The 23588-nt window shown below is 36.6% G+C and overlaps 1 protein-coding gene across 5 annotated transcripts in view; it reads left to right on the plus strand.

The window, feature by feature from the left end:
* Window positions 1-23588, plus strand: part of abr (ABR activator of RhoGEF and GTPase) — a 488870-nt gene that overhangs the window by 268393 nt on the left and 196889 nt on the right. For 4 of the 5 annotated variants that reach the window (XM_079870546.1, XM_079870547.1, XM_079870548.1 and 1 more), the window contains 2 exons: window positions 9902-10009; window positions 14029-14089. In XM_079870546.1, coding sequence (XP_079726672.1) covers window positions 9902-10009; window positions 14029-14089 — 169 coding nt within the window. Of the gene's footprint in view, window positions 1-9901; window positions 10010-14028; window positions 14090-14477; window positions 14581-23588 lie in introns of those variants that run through there. The other variant, XM_079870550.1, reaches the window with a different exon arrangement.

Consider the following 23588-nt stretch of genomic DNA (forward strand, 5'->3'; position numbering starts at 1 on the left):
GTTATTTCAGTCAAAGTTGCTCTTCTATCAGCTTGAATCAGTCGGCCCATTCTCCTCTGACCTCTAGCATCAACAAGGCATTTTTCGCCCACAGGACTGCAGCATCCTGGATGTTTTTCCCTTTTCACACCATTCTTTGTAAACCCTAGAAATGGTTGTGTGTGAAAATCCCAGTAACTGAGCAGATTGTGAAATACTCAGACCGGCCCGTCTGGCACCAACAACCATGCCATGCTCAAAATTGCTTAAATCACCTTTCTTTCCCATTCTGACATTCAGTTTGGAGTTCAGGAGATTGTCTTGACCAGGACCACACCCCTAAATGCATTGAAGCAACTGCCATGTGATTGGTTGATTAGATAATTGCATTAATGAGAAATTGAACAGGTGTTCCTAATAATCCTTTAGGTGAGTGTATATATATATATATATATATTAGGGCCGCAATGACGCGTCGACGTCATTGATAACGTCGACTATGAAAATACGTTGACACGCATGAAATGCGTCGACGCGTCACATTAATTATTTACGTTTAAATATCGAGTAATGCTGGCTTCTGCTTCATGGTGAAAATGACAGACCACGATCATCCAAAGTATGGGAATACTTTAAACTACAGCCGAACAGAAAGGTGCTTTGTTCACTATGCAAACTATGCCCCATTCGGCGACGATAAAATGGGCTTTAATTTATAACTTCAACTTAAATAGGCTATGTCAACGAAGCTTTCAGTGCATTTGCCAGTTTTTAAAAGTTGTGTATGCACATGTAGACTGGAGACCTGCACTCCCGCGGGACCCAACGCAACAGAGTGCGGCGTGGGAATATGGATCTGATGGCCGAGGGCGGGCGCGGGCGCGGGCGGTAATGCACCCGTGTGTGTGTGTGTGTGTGCTGGTTGCGGGAGAATAAAACAATTCGCGAGACTCCCGCAAAATAGAATTATCTATAAATTGAACATCTATAAACAAATAAATTGTCATTCATCTGTTGCACAAAAGCAACAAGAACAAACAAAATAGAAACGATTTACAGGCCAGAGTCTCTATCTATTTTTATAACATGTTTGCAGCGTTGAACAATGTAGCCAATCACAGACACATGTGTTGATTTCTTGAACGCAAATCAGATGCATTTATAGAATCCCCTCACCGCTCAAAATGGACTTTTTGTTCAGTGCTGAATTCTGCACACTGGCAAATCATCTGATTATAGCAAACAAAGTGTAGATATTATAAAATATTAATTGTGCAGCCAGTTTCATTTATAATAACAGAGATTTGTGAGATCGCGATGAACTGAGATGTCAGCTTTTTAGAAATTATTAAGGGAGAAATCCGTCCCGCACAGGTCTCTAATGTAGACTTTAAAAACAAACAACTAACGTTATATTTACATTAACAGTAGCCTAGGCTGCAATCTAGTGTATGTGAACCTTTTTGCAGATAAACACAAGTGCATTTTCGGACAAGTTAATTGAGTAAATCATACTCCCACTACGGTAATTAATAACAGACTATATTAAACACATTTCCTAAATAGGCCTGTGACTGTATCTTACATTTTATGAAATAGTACCATTGGTTAAAAATAAAGCTTAAAATGCTTCCTGTTCGCATATTTCATAATAAAATGACAATTACCCTTTCTGAAATAATTTTTTTTTTGTCATCATTCATAGTTTTCATGTTAAAATAATATACAGATGCACTACCCTCTTCAAAATACAGCTGATATATTGTTGTACTTATTTATTGTAAAGTTTGCCAATGGATAAATCAGCTAAACCCGAAAATGATCATTAGATTAATCGAAAAAATAATCGTTAGATTAGTCGACTAATCGAAGAAATAATCGATAGATTAATCGACAACAAATATAATCGTTAGATGCAGCCCTTATATATATACATATATATATATATAGACAGAAACATTTTGAAATGTGAACTATAGACAGGTAGGCAACCTTTCAATGCTAAATTTATATACATGTACGACATTAGGCTTCATGTTTTTACTCCAATCTCATTTCATAACGTACATTTTAGACTGGCACCAGTTTGACTAGTTGCTACAATGTGAAGTTTATACAACAATAACATGCTTACTTCTATGATGAGTGGAAATGTCTTACCTTAAAAATCTTTCTCATCTTCAAATCGCATTCTTCTAATTCTTCTGAGGTAAATCCAAGGTAAACAGCACAGCACAGACACAACGTTTCTTCCAAACTCAATGAAAAGCAGAGGAGTACTGAAGTCTCTGATTCTTTGTTTTTGAGGTGATGGGGCATTTACAGTTTCGCGTTCCTTCACGTGGACGAAATGCATGTCAATTGTTCTTGCACGTGTGGGTGTGGTCACATTAGAGTTAATGAGGACGAGCTTGAGAAAATGTACCACTCGTTGCTTTCATACGGATTACTTAAACATGAATGATGTATAACACTTACATGTAAAATCAAAATCAACAGAGTATTTTGAGTCTCTTTTGCACTGATAAGAAAAAAAGCGAGCTGGTCATGCCAGCGCGACCGGCGACCCCAGAGGTTTAAATCTGATTCTGAATCATTGTACTGATTTCCTTTACAACAGTCAATCACTGTTTGCAGATACCATTCAAATAAAATAAAATGGAAATAAAAACAAAATTCTCTTTGACTTCTCTCATAATTGCCATGAGTTTACCTGCACGTAGCAATAAAGACGCTAGGGCACTTTTTGGCCAACAGTCTTGGACATGCAACATTTATGAGAACAAGTTGGAAAAAGTAGCCTCTTAATTGTCTCCTATAGGGTTCTGCCAGAGCATTGATTGGTCACACAGCAGACGGGAAGCACCGGTCCGCGCCTTGGACATCTCACATGCAGGCTTATCGCACACCGGTCGTGTCACTCTGTACTCGCATTCTCAAGTTCAAGTGGCTGTCCAAAATGGTGAATCTAATAATAATACAGGTTCACTTCAAGAATGAACAAAGTGCTGTCAATAAGTTTGAATAAAGGTATTTGAAAAAAAAAAAAAACTGCGCAAACTGTTTCTCTAGGCCTATATGAATCATATTATTCAAGCCACAAAAACAAACCTGTTACAGAAAAATGCATAATACACAATCTCCTTTGGTGATGTCGGTAGGCTACGTTCTTGTATTCGAATTTTAAAGATGTGGCGCTGCACTTTGTTTTTCTCAGTGTGCGACCCTCTTTATGCGTTGTTTTGCTAATATTTGAGGCTCCTTTTAGGGGAAGGGCTGTAATTGGATTGCCATGCAAAGTGATAGAACATAATTTATGAATCATAACCCGCCAAATTGAATAGTGTATTGATATGCGTTACTCACCATAGTGGATTTTCACCTGCATTTGGTGGGTTGGCAGGTGTTTTAGTTTCAATGACACATCTGAGTTTTCTCCACACACACACACACACACACACACACACACACATACACACACACACACACACACACACACAGGGCCGTGCAGAGACCTCTGGAGGGGCAGGTGCTCAAAGTATAAAAGGGGGCACATGGAACAAGGCTTTAAATAGGGCTGTGATCAAAATACAGTAACAGGGTTTTTCCAGCCTCAAAATGAGGCAGAGGTGGTACAAATCCTAATAATGTATTTTAATAATAAGATAATTAAATTAGTATTTTTTTGTAGATCATCATATAGCCTATTGTGTTTCCCACATTATTTTTGTTGGAGGAGCTTGATATTTCTAAGGGGGGTCCGGGGGTATGCCCCCCCGTAAGAAAAATTTGTACATTTTAAAGATAAATTCATTAATTTGGTGCACTTTGAGTCACCCGAATCCACTGTTAAAAATAAATAATCAACCCGCAAAACCGCCCATATTCATCTGATCATCACATTACAATTATTCAAATTCTCAGTGTTAAGCATGATAATATGGTAACATATCACACTGAAGTAGGCTGATTTAAAACGAACATTTATTTAAAATAAAAGTTCTTCTTTTGGCAAAATTACATTTCCTTAATAGCCTAAACAGAGGCTTTACTCCCTTCAAACTTAAATTGTCAATGTTTCATTACATCACTTTGAAAACACTAATTTTTTGTACCTTTTATAAAGGGCATTTTTCTACTAATTTTATTAAATGTATGCTCCATCTTTCATTTCAAATTCTCAAATTTGATCAATATATTCAATTAAAATAATAAGACACTAGGCTGTTACCAATCAAATTAAATAATTAACATTGAAAAATTATAACTGTATTAATTTGGATTATTTTAAATATTTTTGAATATACAAATAAGGAATGTTGAAAAGAATGATACTTTATGAAACTAAACCGCCAGTAGGAGGCGGCAGGCGACCGTCTTAATGAGCGAGTCATTGAGTCATTCATTCAAACGATTCATTCAAACGGCTGATTTATTCAGAATGAGGCAGTTTATGAATGGGTAATTGAATCTTTGACTCAACCGATTCGTTCAAAATGCTGAATCATTCAGTAATGCAACAAGTGTTGCTGTGAGATGCGCTATGGTTCTGCGGTGATCTTTGTTTGGGACTATTTTCGCTGCTGAAACAGAACAAAAATAGTCATTGCGTCTAAAATGTAAGTGACTTAATTTTAACTATTTGTTTATTGACCTGCTATGAAATCAGTCTCGGTTTCAATCTTGATTGAAAACAGTTACTTCTATAGCCTAACGTTACACACAGCAATATAAACAACATCTCTGCATGCTCTCTTCACGTCGTCCTTGTAAAATAATAATAAGTAAACGAACATCAAAATCACTTCGCTGAGAATGAAAAGCCACTTACCAGCAGCCGCAGATTTGAAGACATCCTCTGGTAGTGCACATAGCCGCGCGAAAAAAAAAAAAAAAAAAGTGCGTGCAGCGTGAGGAATGAGTTAGTCAGGTGAAAGGTTTTCATGTGGGTCATTTTATTTACGGCTAAATTATTATTAATTAATTCAATAAATATATTTGTTTGACAGGGAAGCTGTGCTCAAACAGGAATATATATTAATTTTCAAAAATAGAAAAAAAGCACCCCAGAAAAAAGGGCACTTTCTCTCCAGGAATAAAAAGGGCAGGTGCTCAAGCCCCCTTTGATGTCTATGTGTGCACGTGCCTGCACACCAAGGTTATAATCGTTATCGAAAACGAACGAAAAAACGAAAACTAGGTGGGAAAAAACATTGTCGTTAACTGAAATAAAAATAAAAACGAGGCATTGCAAAAAAACGATAACTAACTAAAACTGTAATGTGTGTTTGGCAAAACTAACTAAAATAAAATAAAATTATAGAGTAAATGTCCTTAGTTTTCGTCTTTGTCAAGGTCTTTCATTTTTTAACGCTATTTAAAACACGCAGCGTATTCATTAAGCTGCATTTCCTTTCCCCATGCGTCTCTCACATGCGCGCGCGCGCGCACACACACACACACACACACACACACACACACACACACACACACACAGCCCCTCCCTTCCGTGCACACCGCGTCTCCATGAGAACGAGTGTTCGTTCGACGTTGAAAGCAAGTTCGCGAAAGGTTGGTATCTCTATCTCGTGAACACCTTTACACAATCACACATTAAAAAGTGGTATAAAAATATTTTAAATTCTGAATATAATTTTGTCAGTGTGTTAATGTCGACCCGAGAAGCGATTGGCCTTCTTTAGAAAGTTAACTAGTCGCAAGTTTGAGGTAAAATGCACTTTTTGGTTGTGGTTGTCGATGTCAAAACACTATAAGCTGTGATTCAAATATAAAATAATGTTATGTCATTTTTTTACTTTTACACTGAATGTTTGCTGCTTAAATCCAGATGAGTATGCTATTGGCTATTTTCTAAAATTGTATGATGTTTTTGTTGAGTTATTATTACACAATACTTTTTCCGACCTTTTTGAATCTTGCCCCTGACAAATAACCCAAATTACAAAAAAAGACTAAAACTAACACTAAAACTAATAAAAACTAAACTAAAACTAAGCATTTTCAAAAAATAAAAACTAAACTAAACTAGCAAACCCACTTTAAAAACTAATTAAAACTAAACTGAATTTGAAAACAAAAAGTCAAAACGAAATAAAAATAAAAACTAATGAAAAATGCAAAACTATAATAACCCTGCTGCACACACACACACACACACACACACACACACACACACACACACACGTCCGTGTGATTAGAAAAACATTGTGAGAGTGGTTCAGTTAACAGGCTCTCTATTGTTCTAGAAACTCAGCGAAGAGGAAAAGAAGCACAAAAGACAAAGCATAAAAGAGACAAGGAAAAAAGTTTTGTTTTTGAACAGAAGGAAAGGTTTTAACCAGGATGAGCAAATTCAGATGGAGTGGATTGGAGGCATAGTTTCTCTCTATTAGTCACCCTTCTCTCTTTCTTTCTCTGTTACTCACTCTCTCTGGTCATCTCTTCACACAAATGCTTCTCTCTTCACATCAAAAGTTCCTCTTTTTGCGTCTTGGTGACGTGTATGCGCGTATCAGCTCTTGTCTGTGTTTCACTTGATGAAAAGTCAGAGTGCTTGATGCAGGGTTGCTAGGCGACGATGGCACGTCCGTGTAATGTGTTGTGTTCCAGACTTCTCCCGAGCAGTGGGAGAGAGGAGCATGCTGGGATGGAGATTGAGAACACAGGCTCTCATCATGCAGTTCTTAACTCAGGACACAAATATACAGCAATCCATAACTTTACAGAAGTCATGAATTACAACAGAGAAGATGGATCATAAAAGACAATGAGAAGAAGAAAGAGAGAGCAGAGATTAAGGCAGAGTTTGAATGACAGTGCTTTAGATCTTTTTGCTTTGTTAAATCTGAAATAGTCGCCAGCCAATATATCGCCATGGCCAGTATATTTAATTCCACAGTTAAACATTTAATTCCACAAACCTTGCAAACCATTTATGTCATATTCACGGTGAACTGTATGTAAAATTAGTGTTCCCTGGTCTTTATTTAAGAATATATGATTCTGATTTAAAAGATTGCACGGACTTACTGTGTTTAGCACCTTTTATAATTCTTTTTTTTTTTAACGCTTCGTTAGTTTAAAAAAAAGGCCATAATAGCATTACAGAATTAGTTTTGGTAACGCTTTACAATAAAGTTTCATTTGTTAAATCAAGTAAAGTCATCTTTATATAGCACTTTTTACAATACAGATTGTTTCAAAGCAGCTTTATAGTGATAACAGGAAAATAATGCAACAAAGTCTGTTTCGGCTGTACAGCAGATCTAGAAGAAAATAGTGTCATAGTCCAGCTTAAAGGAGAACTCCGGTCAATTTTAACATTGACCTCATTTTTTTGTACATTTGGAGTGCTGTCAATACAGAGAACAACGACAAAAATAGGTGTTGCCTACACCGTGTTATCCTCTTTTTAAAATTTGCACCCTGTTGACTTCAATGGGGTAAGTTTTAAACCTGCTTTTAGCCTCTTAACATCCTTGATGTGTCATTACAAGTGCACAGGTCATGTGAGTGATTCCTTCGGAGTGAACGCGGGTCAATCTGACTGCAGTAGATGTGAAAGATATTAATAAAAATTATATTTATTTAGCCAGCGCTCATACCTGTATTTACATCCTGTTTTCGGTCAAAGTCCATAGTAATCGATTGTCGAGTTCACGCGCATTGGTTTAGTACCTATGATCATGCGCGTGAACTCGACAAGCACTGTCGTTGCTTTAAGTCTATTCAAAAGAATGTTGTGGTCGATGGTATCAAATGCAGCACTAACATTCAGTAACACTAATAGAGAGATACAAACACGATCGGATGATAGAACAAATAATTTGTAACTCTAATGAGAGCAGTCTCAGTACTATGATATGGTCTAAATGCTTACTAGAAATCCTCACAGATACTATTTCTTTCTAAAAAGGAACATAGTTGTGAGGAAACTGCCTTTTCTAGTATTTTTGACAGAAAGGTTAGATTTGAGATCGACCTGTATTTGACTAATTCTCTACGATCAAGTTTTTTATTTTTTAAAAGAGGTTTAATAATAGCCAGCTTAAAAGTTTTTGGTACATCCTAATGACAAATATGAATTAATGATTTTAAGAAAAGGATCTAAGAAGAAAATTAGTTAATGTATTAATTAACATGAACTAACAATGAGCAATTCATTTGTTACACTATTTATTAATCTTTGTTAATGATAGTTAATACAAATATAGTTGTTCATTGTTAGTTCACCGTGCATTAACTAATGTTAATAAATAAAAATGATTTATTTTAATAATGTATTAGTACATGTTGACATTAACATTAACAATGATTAATAAATGCTGTAGAAATATTGTTCATTCTTGTTCATCTCATGTGAACTAAAGTAGTTAACTAATGTTAACTAGTGAAACCTTATGTAAAGTGTTACCTTAGTTTTTGTTCATTTGGCAGATTTCATGATTTCTATATACACTCACCTAAAGGATTATTAGGAACACCTGTTCAATTTCTCATTAATGCAATTATCTAATCAACCAATCACATGGCAGTTGCTTCAATGCATTTAGGGGTGTGGTCCTGGTCAAGACAATCTCCTGAACTCCAAACTGAATGTCAGAATGGGAAAGAAAGGTGATTTAAGCAATTTTGAGCGTGGCATGGTTGTTGGTGCCAGACGGGCCGGTCTGAGTATTTCACAATCTGCTCAGTTACTGGGATTTTCGCGCACAACCATTTCTAGGGTTTACAAAGAATGGTGTGAAAAGGGAAAAACATCCAGTATGCGGCAGTCCTGTGGGCGAAAATGCCTTGTTGATGCTAGAGGTCAGAGGAGAATGGGCCGACTGATTCAAGCTGATAGAAGAGCAACTTTGACTGAAATAACCACTCGTTACAACCAAGGTATGCAGCAAAGCATTTGTGAAGTGGCGGATGGGCTACAACAGAAGACCCCACCGGGTACCACTCATCTCCACTACAAATAGGAAAAAGAGGCTACAATTTGCACAAGCTCACCAAAATTGGACAGATGAAGACTGGAAAAATGTTGCCTGGTCTGATGAGTCTCGATTTCTGTTGAGACATTCAGATGGTAGAGTCAGAATTTGGCGTAAACAGAATGAGAACATGGATCCATCATGCCTTGTTACCACTGTGCAGGCTGGTGGTGGTGGTGTAATGGTGTGGGAGATGTTTTCTTGGCACACTTTAGGCCCCTTAGTGCCAATTGGGCATCGTTTAAATGCCACGGCCTACCTGAGCATTGTTTCTGACCATGTCCATCCCTTTATGACCACCATGTACCCATCCTCTGATGGCTACTTTCAGCAGGATAATGCACCATGTCACAAAGCTCGAAACATTTCAAATTGGTTTCTTGAACATGACAATGAGTTCACTGTACTAAAATGGCCCCCACAGTCACCAGATCTCAAACCAATAGAGCATCTTTGGGGTGTGGTGGAACGGGAGCTTCGTGCCCTGGATGTGCATCCCACAAATCTCCATCAACTGCAAGATGCTATCCTATCAATATGGGCCAACATTTTTAAAGATACATATATATATATATATATATATACATACATACATATATATATATATATATATATATATATATATATATATATATTTGGTATTTGGTCTGTGAAAAGTTTTTAATGCTAAAGAAAAAAAAAATCCTCATCTAATTGCGTACAATTTTTTAATCACATCACAAATTCAGTTACTTCTTAAGGAAAGAAAACACACGGTGCTAACCCTGCTTCTAAATTACAAATGTGAAATGTACCTTTACCCGGGGTTAAAAGCAGTCTTTAGAATGACAATAAGCCGTGGTTAAGCACAGTGTGAAAAGCCCTTTTGTGTGTGTGTTTGTACTGCATTTACCACATTTTTTCCTCTGCTTATTTCTCAGGCCAGTCAGCTCGGTGTGTACAAAGCTTTTGTGGACAACTATAAAGTCGCAGTGGAGACGGCAGAGAAATGCAGCCAGGCCAACATCCAATTTCAGAAGATTTCTGAGGTGAGGTCATCTACCTCCGACCATCCTGCACTAGTGTTGTCACGATACTGGAATTTCCAACTTTGAAACGATACCTTGAAAATGATCGATATTCCTAACCATTTTCTACCGCCATACAGATAATTTGTTAATTTTGTTATCATTTTTTGATAATTTGGGTCATTGTGTTGCAATCGTTTACACACAGAACAGTGAGGCTTTATTTGAATCGTTGAACTAAATGTAAAAAAAACGAAAAGTAAACAGTCAGTAATAACATAAGAGCAAATAAGCAAATTGCAAACGATAGCACAAATGAATACAATAGAAATAAAGAAACAAATGAAATAAACATGGCTTTAAGTTTTTCAGGTGGGTCTAACAGTAGTATTCAGGTAAGAAATAATACAGAAATTAAAGTAATCAAATGTAAAATAACACTGGATAGTCTTCATTGGAAAAATGAAATATAGATTAATGCTTTCAATTAAAGCTACAAAAGTTATTCCGCCAAGAGCAGCAAATGATTTTCTGTTTGTCTTTTGTTCTTTGATTAACATGACAGACAGCAGAAGGTTTATCAGGCTGCTGTGAATTTAAGTACACAGATCCAATATTCTGTTACACAGTGCGTTTTCTCTCAACTATTTGCATTCCAAGGGCACTATACATGGGTTTCTCCCATCCACATGCAATGTCACTTCTCTGTCTTTCACGGCCCTGACGAGAACATTGGTCTCCTCGGCTGTGAACCGCTCCTGGCATGCGCCTGGCAAATCCGCCGTTATAATAGCAATCCGCCATGGAACAAGCGCGCCTGCTTTTAAAGGGAATGTGAGATGACACTCTGATTGGTTTATTGCACGTTACGCCCAAACCACACCTATGAGTAATGTAGCTACTTCAGACCAACCCATTTTAGATTTGCTCCAAGATCCGCCCACAAAGTTACTTGCGGTTCGCGTTTGATACTTGCGTTTCAGATCGTTAAAATAGGGCCCCCAAATCTCACTGTATTTATCTGAATAATCTGAAAGATGGGCATTTTGACAATTTGGTATGTATTTGACCGTTTAAGTGCAATAAGCCATGAAAAAGGACTTTTTGTACTCTCAAGCTGTTTGAGAGGCTGCTTTATGAGAGTGGTGCACGCGCTTTTGGTGTGAGCACGAAATCTGTGGGAATTACTAAAATTATAATTTGAACAAACACTTAACCCTAAGAATTAGACATGCAAAGTATTAAACATCTAGTTTTTCATCTAGATTTTGCTTTGATATAACAGGCAAAATTAAGTAAGGAATAATTAATGACAGGCCGTTGAATTATGAGAAAAATAATGCACACCCGAGGTGGTAATGCGGTCACGTCCCGAAGCGGAGTGGCCGTTACACCTCGGGTGTGCATTATTTTTCTAATAATTCAATGGCCTGAAGTCAATTATTCCGCTTATACTACAGTTACCACACCTCGAAATATTGTTCAGATTATGTATTTCAAGACGTTTGTAAATTTTTTGTCATTAAAACGCTCTTGTATGTAGGACTAATTTCTTACGCATCTAATCCAATGCCTCCGTTGCTAATTCCAAAACGTCATTTTAGAGTTAGTAACGGAGGTTTGAGCCACTGATAGCAGACTAATGCTGGGGACACACGACTAGCTGATACATTCTCTGACTGTTTTCATCGCAGCATATTTTAAACACCGACTTTGAACACAGACTGAACGCGCTGAACACGCGTTTGGGCATGATCAGTCATCAAATTACATTCATAACCGGTTGCTGACTCGAGGTTGCCAGATAAGCTGCAGGATTCAGCAGAAATGTAGGCTGCTTCAATGAGCTTCCAATGGCAAGTGACGACGAGACGTACACAGTAAGTTTTGTTTCACAGTAAGTGCTGGGGCCATAATAGCTGAAGAGATAAGCGTTTTTGATTTGATATTTTATTTGATTTGATTTCTTTATTTTGAACATATAAATACAATTACAATAAAAAAAAAAAATCAGGGAAAAAAAAGGATAATAGTAAAACAAAACAAAAAACATATAAACAACAAAATAAAACTTCCTTATTTTTCAATACGAAAAAAAAAAAAAAAAAAAAAAAAACCTCGATTTACAAGTACTAAAGTTTTTGTCACAAGTAGGCTAAAAAATAACCAAAACATTTGCCACAGCAATTATAACGCGGGACAAATTCAATATCACCAATGGCTATCACAGGGTTGTTTTCAGTCCCATCAGAAAATATTGTTACAGTAACTAAATTACATTAGCAATGGTCATACAGGTCAACTTGCAGCATGTGTAACTTAGTCCACGATATACGTGAAGAACGAATGACGAATCATTTTTTCTGAGGTAAAGTTAGGCTTCTGTCTCAATTACGTTTCAAATTGCCATAATGGGCGTGCTAATGTTGTTTTCCTCAGCGTCTCAGCATAAGTACAGAGAAACGGGCTCCTATAATGCATTGCTAATGTTAGCATACGTCCATGTGAGCTAACGTTACGTTACTTTGCACGAACATGCATAACTTTGTTCGACTGTCATGAATATATGAAATGTCCATTGACATCAAGTACAAGTTAGCCAAGCATAGATGAATCTTACCTGTCCAGGAGAAAATTAGCAACGTTGGCGTCTGTGTTCAAATTCTTCTCCGTTTTCAGCCGTCTCCATCTTTCAAAAGCATCTCCAATACAAATTCTGGTTTTATTTCGGACTTTGTCACGAAGAATTTCTGAATTATAACGAGGTCTTTTTGATTTAGTAACGTTAGACATTTTTATCCGACTAGAGTTAGGGTAGGTAAGAGCAAAGCTGGCAACCCGGATCCCGAAACACTACTGACTTCGTGATTGGTAGATAGGTGGAGGGAGGCGCGTCAGGCCAAAACACAAAATGACAACATCAACATCAGTTGAGGGCTGCAAGTCCACTTTTTAAATGACAATATCCTAGCCATACTACTGTTGTCGGTGATATAAGTATTTGAAATGAACATGATTTCTTAATGTCTAGTGACACATCAGGGCAATTTTATGATTAATTGAAATAGATTTCTTACATACAGCTCCTTTAAAGTGTGTCCTCGGTTCGGCTTTATGCAGTTATTAGAGAGAGATGTTGCAATAATGAGACAGAAAAGCATGTGCGTCAATATTATTATTTATTTATTAATTCAATTCGTTTTAATTAATTCGTTCATTCTTTTTTTTTCTATTATTGACAGATGACAGTAGACTAGCCAAATAAATGGAAAAAAGCCTTTTAACAAGTAAGGCCTATCAATAATTATTTATTTGTTATATTATCTGCAATAAAAATCCGTGCTGCAGGACTATCCATTTATTTAGCCTATATTCAGATTAATTTTCTATTGATTATAGATAGGAATATACTTTATTTATTCAAATTAAACTGCATGTTTCCATTGATTGTGAAGCTAGACATTGAAAATTGCAGATCAAGCGCATGGGGCGTAAATGTTTTTTCTTGTTATGAATTGTATCCTATTTTCCGTTATTACAGTTAACTACGCGAAGTGATATGGAACTGTAATGCGGTCAAGACCTGCCTGGAACTACTTTAGCTGTGTGTTTCCCTGAAAATAATGCACACCTTAGAATGTTCGTCAACCAATCAGATTCAAGCTTTCAACGGCCCTGTAGTATAAATAAACTTAAATTGGAACAGCCTTGCCATATCTAAAGACCCCAAAATACAACTGGGGCTGGACTCTTTTGACCTAGCAACTGCATAGCAACAGGCTTAAACCAAATATCAGCACTATTGCAATGCAAGTGTCCACAACATTGTGGTGGCATGTTCACATCACATCTAGCTATCATCCTCAGCTTGATGGATTTACTCATACACACACATACTCAAGCAGCCTTCTGCATCAAATTTCTCTTCATTATTCCATTCAGGATGTATACGTCACATTCTGCTTTCTGAGCCAGACGCGAGCTCTGTATGTGCATTTGTGTTGGTGTGTGCTTATAGTAGGCATCTTTTCTGTTGACAGAATCTGAAAGTTAAAGGTCCAAAAGAATCCAAGGACTGCACCACAACCGCCACCATGGAGGGTAAGAGTGTATCTATTGATCTGTGATGTGTGTGTGACATGCATGAGCGAACCGTATTTACAGTATGTGAAAGCCTGAATCTGTTTGTATGTGATTTGATGTGCTGATTGATGGTTCATTGCGAGAGTGAATTGTGAATCATGTATGCGTAAGTGAGCTGTGAGCAGTGTCTCTTAAGAATGAGTTCAGCTCTGCATCTTTCTACTTGTGTATGCAGCATCCATAACTCAAGTGTGTGTGTGTGTGTGTGTGTGTGTGTGTGAGGAAGAGTGTGTGCTTGCTCACAGTGTTTTGGAGTGTGGGAGAGCAGGAGTGTATGAGTCTCTCTCTCTCTCTCTTGCTGTCTTGGCCGTGTTTGTGAGGGATGGATAAAAGGGGCTGCAGAATGAGAAGGAAGTAGTGCGAGAGCATTTAGAGAAGACTGCAGGATCAGTGGAAGTTTGTCATGGAGATTCTTCTAGTTCTCCGGCTGTGTTGTAACTGCACCTATGGTAACTGTACTGCATTTTAATGCTTTGACAAGCTGATGATCTGGATGACTCTCATTTCATGATTGTTGTGTGGTTTGTTTTGTGATTTTTGTTTTAATTGTGTCCAATGCTATCTGATGAGAAGGTTAAACTGTTTTAGAGCTTAATTCTGCCGAAGAATGTTATCTAATTTCAGTGCAGCAGGATGTCTGGTAATCGTGCATATACTTTGATATTTGGAGCCTTTACTACAAAAGTTCTTTATTATGTAAAATTATATATTTAGATTAGTAAAATATTCTTTCATACTAAGAGAAAAATATTTCTTTTAAAATCTGCTCAATGAAAGGTTCTTTGGGGAACCCAAGTTGGCCCTTTTATGAAATCGCTGTGATAACTCCCTTTTGGAACTTTTATTTTTAAGAATGTTGAAAGATCTTAAGAACAATGGCACTTATAAAACAAATAGTTCTGATTATGGCTTCTGATTGGTCAATACAGCATTCCAGTCATGATAAAATACACAGTGTAGTAACAACAACTAAACACACTTTCTCATAGCTACTATATACCATATACCTGACTGGACTGCTTTTAGAACTTTAAGAAATAAATGCACAAGCATGACCAGAAAAGCAAAATCAGATTACTATCTAAAAAATGTGTCTGAAAATCTTAATAACCCCTCTAAATTCTGGAAGCAAATTAAGTCTCTGTCTGGTTCCAATTCTTTTTCAGGTCTTCCACAACATATTTTTGTAAACTCAGTTGAAATTAAAAACAAAATTGACATAATTCGACATTTTAATAATCACTTTGTATCAGCTGGTTGTACTTCTAATGAGTCTAAATCAAGTTATCATTGCTCTGACTCTAGCACTGAAGCACTACCGGAAACTTTTGTTTTTTGACCTATTTTAAAAGGGGATGTCTGTATTGCTCTTAAAGCTATTGACTCAAAAAAATCAATAGGACCAGACAACCTAGAACCTTTCTTATTGAAGATTGCAGCTGAAATTATAGCTAAGCCTATAGCATACATTTTTAATTGTAGTCTGCAAACAAATTTAATTCCCAAATTATGGAAAGCAGCCTACGTGTTTCCTATGCTAAAGGGTGGCGACCCTTCAGATCTTCATAATTATAGACCAATTTCCAAACTTTCTATTCTTGCAAAAATTTTGGAAGCTCAAGTAAACTGTCAATTAAAAGAATATTTGGCAGAGCATGACATTTTAACTGATGTACAGTCAGGTTTTAGAGCTGGTCACAGCACTGTTACAGCAACTTTGTTGCTATTAAATGACATTATAAATGCCTTGGACAAAAAGCAACATTGCGCTGCCTTATTTGTGGATCTGTCCAAGGCATTTGACTCTGTTGACCATGAGTTATTGCTAAATAGATTACGTAATATTGGAATAGGAAACACAGTTATTAATTGGTTCAAAAATTATCTTATAGAACGAACGCAATGTGTTTCTATAGATGGTCTTAAATCAGACTTTTTAGAGATTTCCAAGGGTGTTCCTCAAGGTTCGATCTTAGCCCCTATTTTATTCTCTATATTTATAAATAATATTGGAAAGGATGTGCAAACTGCTAAACTGCACCTTTACGCAGATGATACTGTGATATATTCAGTTGCCCCTTCATTGAGCCAAGCTATAAATTACCTTCAATTAGCCTTTAAACAGCTCCAAGTCTCACTACATGGCCTTAAGTTAGTGCTAAATACTAAGAAAACCAAATTTATGACGTTTTCAAGGGCCCGTTCCCAATCCCCAGATAATATAACTATTAACACACTAAATGGGGACTTAATTGAAAATGTTACATCATACAAGTATTTAGGTTTTTGGCTGGACAACAAACTTTCTTTTAAAGTTCATGTTGAAAAGCTTGTAAAAAAACTGAAAGTAAGACTGGGTTTTTTTTTTAGGAATAAGGCTTGCTTTAACCTGTTAGATAGAAAAAAACTTGTGCAGGCTACTTTTTTGAGTGTTTTGGACTATGGTGATGTTGTCTACATGCATGCTGCCTCTAGTACTCTCCACTTTTTAGATTCTGTGTATCACAGTGCTCTGCGCTTTATAACTAACTCTGGTTCCCGTACTCATCATTGTACGTTGTATGAACTGATTGGTTGGCCATCACTAAGTCTACGTAGACAACTTCATTTGCATATTTTTCTATACAAGGCCATGTTAGGTAAATTGCCGACATATTTATGTAATCTTCTTAAGAAGAATTCCAGCAGTTTTCATCTCCGTTCCACCAGGTGGCTCTCTTACCAGGTTCCAAGGGTTTTTACTGAGCTGGGGAGGAAAGCCTTCTCTTACTTTGCGCCATGGTCTTGGAATAATCTGCAAAACTTGCTACATCTAAATGATTTAGTCCCATTAAATGAATTCAAGACCATGTTAAAATGCCATATAACTCAAAAATGTAACTGCCATATGTGACCTGTTCCTTTTTATGTGATGCTTGTTTGGTTGTTTTGACTATGTTGTATTTGTATTTAAATTGTAACTGGTGTGCCGTCTTGGCCAGGTCACCCTCGAAAAAGAGATTCTATCTCAAGGGACTTCCTGGTTAAATAAAGGTTAAATAAAAATAAAATAAAATACAAGGGGTGTGACGATACAGGATATTGGGTTTACGAGAACGAGATGAGACAATATTTTTAAGAAACACTATATTTAAGGAATCTTTAATGACAAAATATGACTGGAAAAAGAGTCTTTTATTCAACTGAAAGTCACAAAATGCAAAACAATGCAGGTGCATTTAACCCTCTGGAGTCTGAGCGGTTTTCTGGGCCCTGGGGGTGTTCTGACATGCTCTGATATTTGTGCTTTTTTCAGTTGCTTATAAACATATTAATGGCAAAGGTGTAAATTCACTCTATATAGCACAAACAGGACTACAATAATATGTGAGCCACATGTATGTACATGTTTTCATTTTTGAGAGAATAATGTTTATGTGTGGTTATCGAAAAAACTAAAAATTTAAGTTTTTGAAATAAGGCCACAAAACACATACTAAATATGTGGCAATAAGACTTTTGACTAATGGATGTCGTTGCCTATAGTATTTTCTTCAAAATTATGTGAAAATAGTCTTGCTTTATCGTTCACATAACGATAAAGCAATACATTGATTTAAATTGATGTAAAACAGGTTTTGCTTGGAAAGCCAATATGCGAGGGGGGCGTGAAAGAGGAGTGGTTTACACCTTAGAATACAATGTCCCACCCACTCTGCATAATGACTCTGCATAATGGCTCTGCATAATGAGCCATTCATTCAGGTGTGAAACTGACTGAGCCACAATGCAAGGACAAAAGATATATTTAGAAGAAGACTTATATTGACCATTTAAGATTTTGCTTACATCTATCTTGTAAATATGTTTTGCTATTTTATTAAAAAAGTTACAATTTCAACAATAATTACAATTTCAACAATATTTCAAGTGTACTCTTTCTTTGTAAAAAAAAAAAAGATTATAGGTCTACATTTTATCTATGTATTCATTAGTTTGAATATAGCCAACATTGGAACAGCTAACATCTTAGTTGATGACTTTATTTTTGACAAAAATAGTATTTTATATATAGAAATTGCTAAACAAAAGCTTATTTGACGAGGCAGTATATTCTACAGTAAAAACTGTATATTTCTTAAACTTTATAAACTTTAATATTTCGCCTGACTGTAACGTTGTTTTCATGAAATATTAGGGCATATTGTTAATTTGCAGTTTAATACGTTGCTTATACAAATAGCCTACATTTTATTTCAACATATTTCAGTCGATTTTTACTCATCTCAGTATAGCAATACAGTTTGCTAAAACATCATCATTCATTCACACACGCGATTTAAATTTAAACTGTCTTTGCCAGCTGTGGTAAACAGCGCGCATCTCTGCCGTTCATTCATTCATAAACAGAAACCCACGTGAAGAAATTCACGTGAGAAGGAAAAAAACTTACTCGTATTCCTCAGCTCGCTCCTCGATATACCCGCACTTCTGAGGGACATTTTCCATTATTATTATTCCTCACAGCGCTGCAAGACGGTGTAAACAAGTAATGATCTGAATAAACTTGTGTGTTTTCTCGAGCTGATGGGGGGCGTTCACAGGATTGCGCGGATTGCCTCAGCCATTTGCGTTTGAATAGCGCACGCTCTCCGTGGGCGGAGTCACATTACATCTGAATCAGCTGTAATTAGGTCGACTGGAATCGTTCTCTTTTAATACAGATTTCACAAGATGAGAATATTTGTTTTTTATATAAATTACTTCATTTAAAAGAAGAGAATTCAAGCTTCATGCCTGTGTGTCTGTATGCCTGTTTGACTGAGTATTCGCTGAGCTACAGTTCATTTTCGGACGCGTTTCAGAATGGACTTTACTGGCAGAGAGAAGGCAGAACTCGCTTCGTGTTTATTTTTCTTTATTTGGCAAAAAGCACAACACTTTGTTTTTATTGTGAGTATACACAAAAATAATACACATTTAACAGAATCGATTGATGTATGAAACTCCTATGGAAAATCAAAGTCAACAGAGTATTTATGAGTTTCTTTTACACTGATTAAAAAAAAGCGACCTGGTATCGCCGGCGATACCGTCGACCTCAGGGGGTTAACTTATCATTTAACTAATCTAGGGCTGTCACTAACAATTGTTTTGGTAATCAAATAATTGATCTAGTGAATACCCTTTAAAATGACTCAAAATAACATAATAACCAAGAGGCAATAATAATTGGTTTACATAAAGTATCAAAATCAAGTAATTTATAGTTTTATTGAACAACACTGTTCAAATACATAATGTAATATAGCCTACATATTATAAACAATCAACTTATGTACATGTATTGTAACAAATACCTGCAGATAGCACCAACGGCCTGGTGATTGTTGTTGTTACACTTTACAGCATGATCAAATCCTTGTTTAACATTGGCCAAACAACATTTAATTCAAGTGTCCACCTAATCTTCAATTTTTGGCCATTTCTTTACGATAGAAATGCTACAGCCACTGTAATTTCTTGAACAAGAACATGTGGACATCAAAACATGCAAACTCGAGGGTTCAAACTTTTATTTTGAAACCTTTTATTTTTGAATTTGTGATGAACAACAGTTTGCATATTTAAGAAGATACTGATGTATTCTGTGTTAGTGTAGGTTTATAAATGAGAGCACTACGCTATGCTGGATTATGATTTTTTAAATTGTTGTAATATATTGTGCAAGCCTTGGAAAACGGTCTAATAATATGGTTCATGGTTTCTCGTCTGTGGAATGCTCCACTTCCAGCATTTAATTTAGCCAGAATTTAATTCGAGGTCTTGTGAAAGCCCTACACCAGGGGTGCCCAATCCTGCTCTTGCCAATCGACTGTCCTGCACAGTTCATCTCCAACCCTAATCAAACACACCTGCCTTTAATTTTCAAGTGATTCTGAAGACCTTAATTGGTTGCTTCAGGTGTGTTTGATTAGGGTTGGAGATGAACTGTGCAGGACAGTCGATCGGCAGGAGCAGGATTGGGCACCCCTGCCCTACACTAATCGTCTTGTAATGAATATTATAAAGAGATAGTTCACCCAAAAATAAAAAGGTCCCAATTTTTTAGTGGCCCTAATACCTGTGAACTTACATGGTAACTACATGTGTACATAGTATGTAACTACAGTGTAAGTACACATTGGTACATAGTATCTACAGCTGTAACATTTGTGTAACTACACATATGTAACAACCCACAGAATGGTATGTGTAAGTACAAATGTGTAACAGGACATTGGTAACAACACTTTTTTCACTTCAGTAAGTACACACGTGTAACAGGAATTATGTAACTACAATTTTGTAACAACAATTTGTATTTACACAAGTTGTTCCACTTCCACATGCAATCTTAAATACTGCAGTTACCAGTTTGGATATAAATGTAGTTAATTTCAAACCATGTCAGTATGTTAAAAGCAAATTTAGTTTCACAGTGGCAGAATTTTTCTATTTTTATTTTAGGCAGTCTAAAGGACCTTGTGCTGTTCTAGTGTTAACCCAGCTGCAGGTACACTAAATTTTACTAAAGAATCTGTTACACTGTTGAGTGTAATGTGTATAAATAAACATTGTTTAGCTTTACTGCTTTTTTCTCTTTTTGCAGTCCTTTATACTTTATTTACTGAGCAGTGATCAATGTTTAATACTTGGTAATTTCACCCATGCAATTCTTAAATTACTTTTAAGTGTGAAGTTCCTATGAAATTATCATGTAATGACACTGATGGTACACAGCAATTACCTTAACAATTACACTTTATATTAAGTGGACAGTTCCTGCAGAGTTACCATGTAAGTACACTGTTATTATAGTGTTACACAGATGTTTAGGTTTTGCCAATTACACAGTAAGTTGTGACCGTTTTACACTTTATATTAAGTGGACAGTTCCTGAGAAGTTACCATGTAAGTACACTGGTATCACAAGGGGAAACTGTAGTTGTAATTCAACATTAGTCCTGTCAGTCATAAATACATGGTATACGCATAGGAATCATCATGGTTTCCATAAAGTTTCAGTGTATTCCAAACTGGTTACTGCAGAATTTGAGACCGCTTATGGAAGTGGAACAACTTGTGTAAATGCATATTGTTGTTACATATGTGTAGTTACACAAATATTACAGATGTAGATACTATGTACCAGTGAGTACTTACACTGTACACTGTAAAAAATGTCTAACCCTCCCAAATCAAAAATTTCAAGTGACCGATAACATCTAAATTTTTCAAATGGCCCAAGTGAAATTCTGTAAACTTCAATTGGCCCAAGTGAAAATCTGTAAATTTGATTTTAATTTTATAATTTACAGAATTTCACTTGGGCCAATTGAAAAATTTAGATGTTATCGGTCACTTGAAATTTTTGATTTGGGAGGGTTAGAAATTTTTTACAGTGTAGTTACATACTATGTTCACATGTAGTTACCATGTAAGTTCACAGGTATTAGGGCCACTTTATATAAAGTGGGACCCAAATGATGATATTTTTGATGAAATCTGAGTCCTTTCTGTCCCTCCGTTGACAGCAACTCAACTACCACTTCAAAGCGCTTCAAAAAGTTCAGAAAGAGATCGTAAAACTGATCCATTTGAATTGAGTAGTTTAGTCCAAATTTTCTGAAGATACACAATCGCTTTTTATGATGAAAAGATTGAATTTAGGCTTTTATTCACATAAACATCAACTCTCACATAGAAGAAGAAGAAGTTTTATTTATATAGCGCCTTTCCATAGCTCAAGGTCGCTTTACATTGTACATTGCAATACATTTAAACCCCCACACATACATTACAGTCACATAGGATACAGATAGTCACATTATCCAAAATGCATGTTATATAGATATGTTTTTAACTGGGTCTTGAAAGTAGCCACAGATGAGGTATTACGTAGTGTAAGAGGTAGCGAATTCCACAATTGAGGAGCATTAACACTAAATGACCTTCCACCTACAGTAGACAACCGGAAACGAGGGATGGACAATAAACCAAGTTCAGCTGATCTAAGGGACCGGGCAGGGTGGTAAGGGTAGAGTAGGTCAGACAGGTATTGGGGAGCAAGACCATTTAATGCTTTGAACATTAAGAGCAATACCTTAAAGTGGATATGTGATGCCACAGGTAGCCAGTGAAGGTCATGAAGCAGAGGAGTAATGTGAGCAGAACGCCTAGTGGAGGTGAGAACTCTTGCTGCAGAGTTTTGAACATACTGTAATCTTGAAATAAGTTTTTTGGGAAGACCAAGAAATAAGGCATTGCAATAGTCCAGGCGTGATGTGATTAATGCATGAATTAATGTTTCGGCATCGGCTAAAGTGAGAGAAGATCGTAGACGAGCAACATTACGAAGATGGAAAAAAGAGTTTTTAACAAGAGAAGAAATATGAGAGCCAAAAGATAGAGTTGGATCGAATAAGACACCAAGGTTACGAATTGATGAAGAAGGCTTAACGTGAATTCCATCAATATCAAAGGACTGGTCCATCCTTTTGACTGAGGCAGTTGAACCAATCACTAATATCTCGGTTTTCTTATCGTTTAATTTGAGGAAATTCAAGGACATCCAATGCTTGATGTCCCTGATACATGCAGTTAGTGAGTCAGGCTGAGATGGCCTATCAGAGCTGGTGGTAAGATAGATTTGAATGTCATCAGCGTAGCAATGGAATTTAAGTCCATGCCTGCGTATGATGTCACCAAGTGGATATATGTAGATGATGAACAATAGCGGGCCAAGAACAGAACCTTGAGGAACACCCTGTGTAAGTGAAGCAGTGGCAGATCTAAACCCTTGTATAGTGATGTAATACTTTCTGTCGCTGATGTAGGAAATGAGCCAGGAAAGAGCAGAGCCAGTGATGCCGATATCAGAAAGCCTAGAGATCATTATTTCATGGCAGACTGTGTCAAAAGCAGCGCATAAATCAAGGAGCACCAAGATGCTTATCAGCCCTGAATCCATGGACAAAAGAATGTCGTTAACCACCCGAAGAAGGGAGGTTTCAGTGCTATGTGATGGGCAAAAACCAGACTGAAAAGGTTCAAAAAGACCATTACCATCCAAATGTGATCGCAATTCAAAAAACATCACTTGTGGTAAACGGAAGCTCAAGTATGCTTGCGAGAACCAATGAGGTTCATTCTCATGTGTTACGCAGCACCTTTGAGGCTTCCACAAGAACCAATGAGGTTCATTCTCATGTGTTACACAGCACGTTTGAGCTTCTGCAAGCAGGTTCGGTTGAGCTTCTTGTTTATGTTTTCTGATCAATGTTTAAATGTGAATAAAAGACTAAATTAAAACTGTTCATCATATAAAGTGATCAAGTCTCTTCAGAAAATTTGGACTAAACCACTTATATGGATATTAGCTTTACAATCTTTTTGAAGCGTTAAAGTGATAGTTGCGTAGCTGTCAATGGAGAGT

The sequence above is a fragment of the Squalius cephalus genome, assembly GCF_949319135.1.
Source record: "Squalius cephalus genome assembly, chromosome: 5".
NCBI classification, from domain to species: Eukaryota; Metazoa; Chordata; class Actinopteri; order Cypriniformes; family Leuciscidae; genus Squalius; species Squalius cephalus.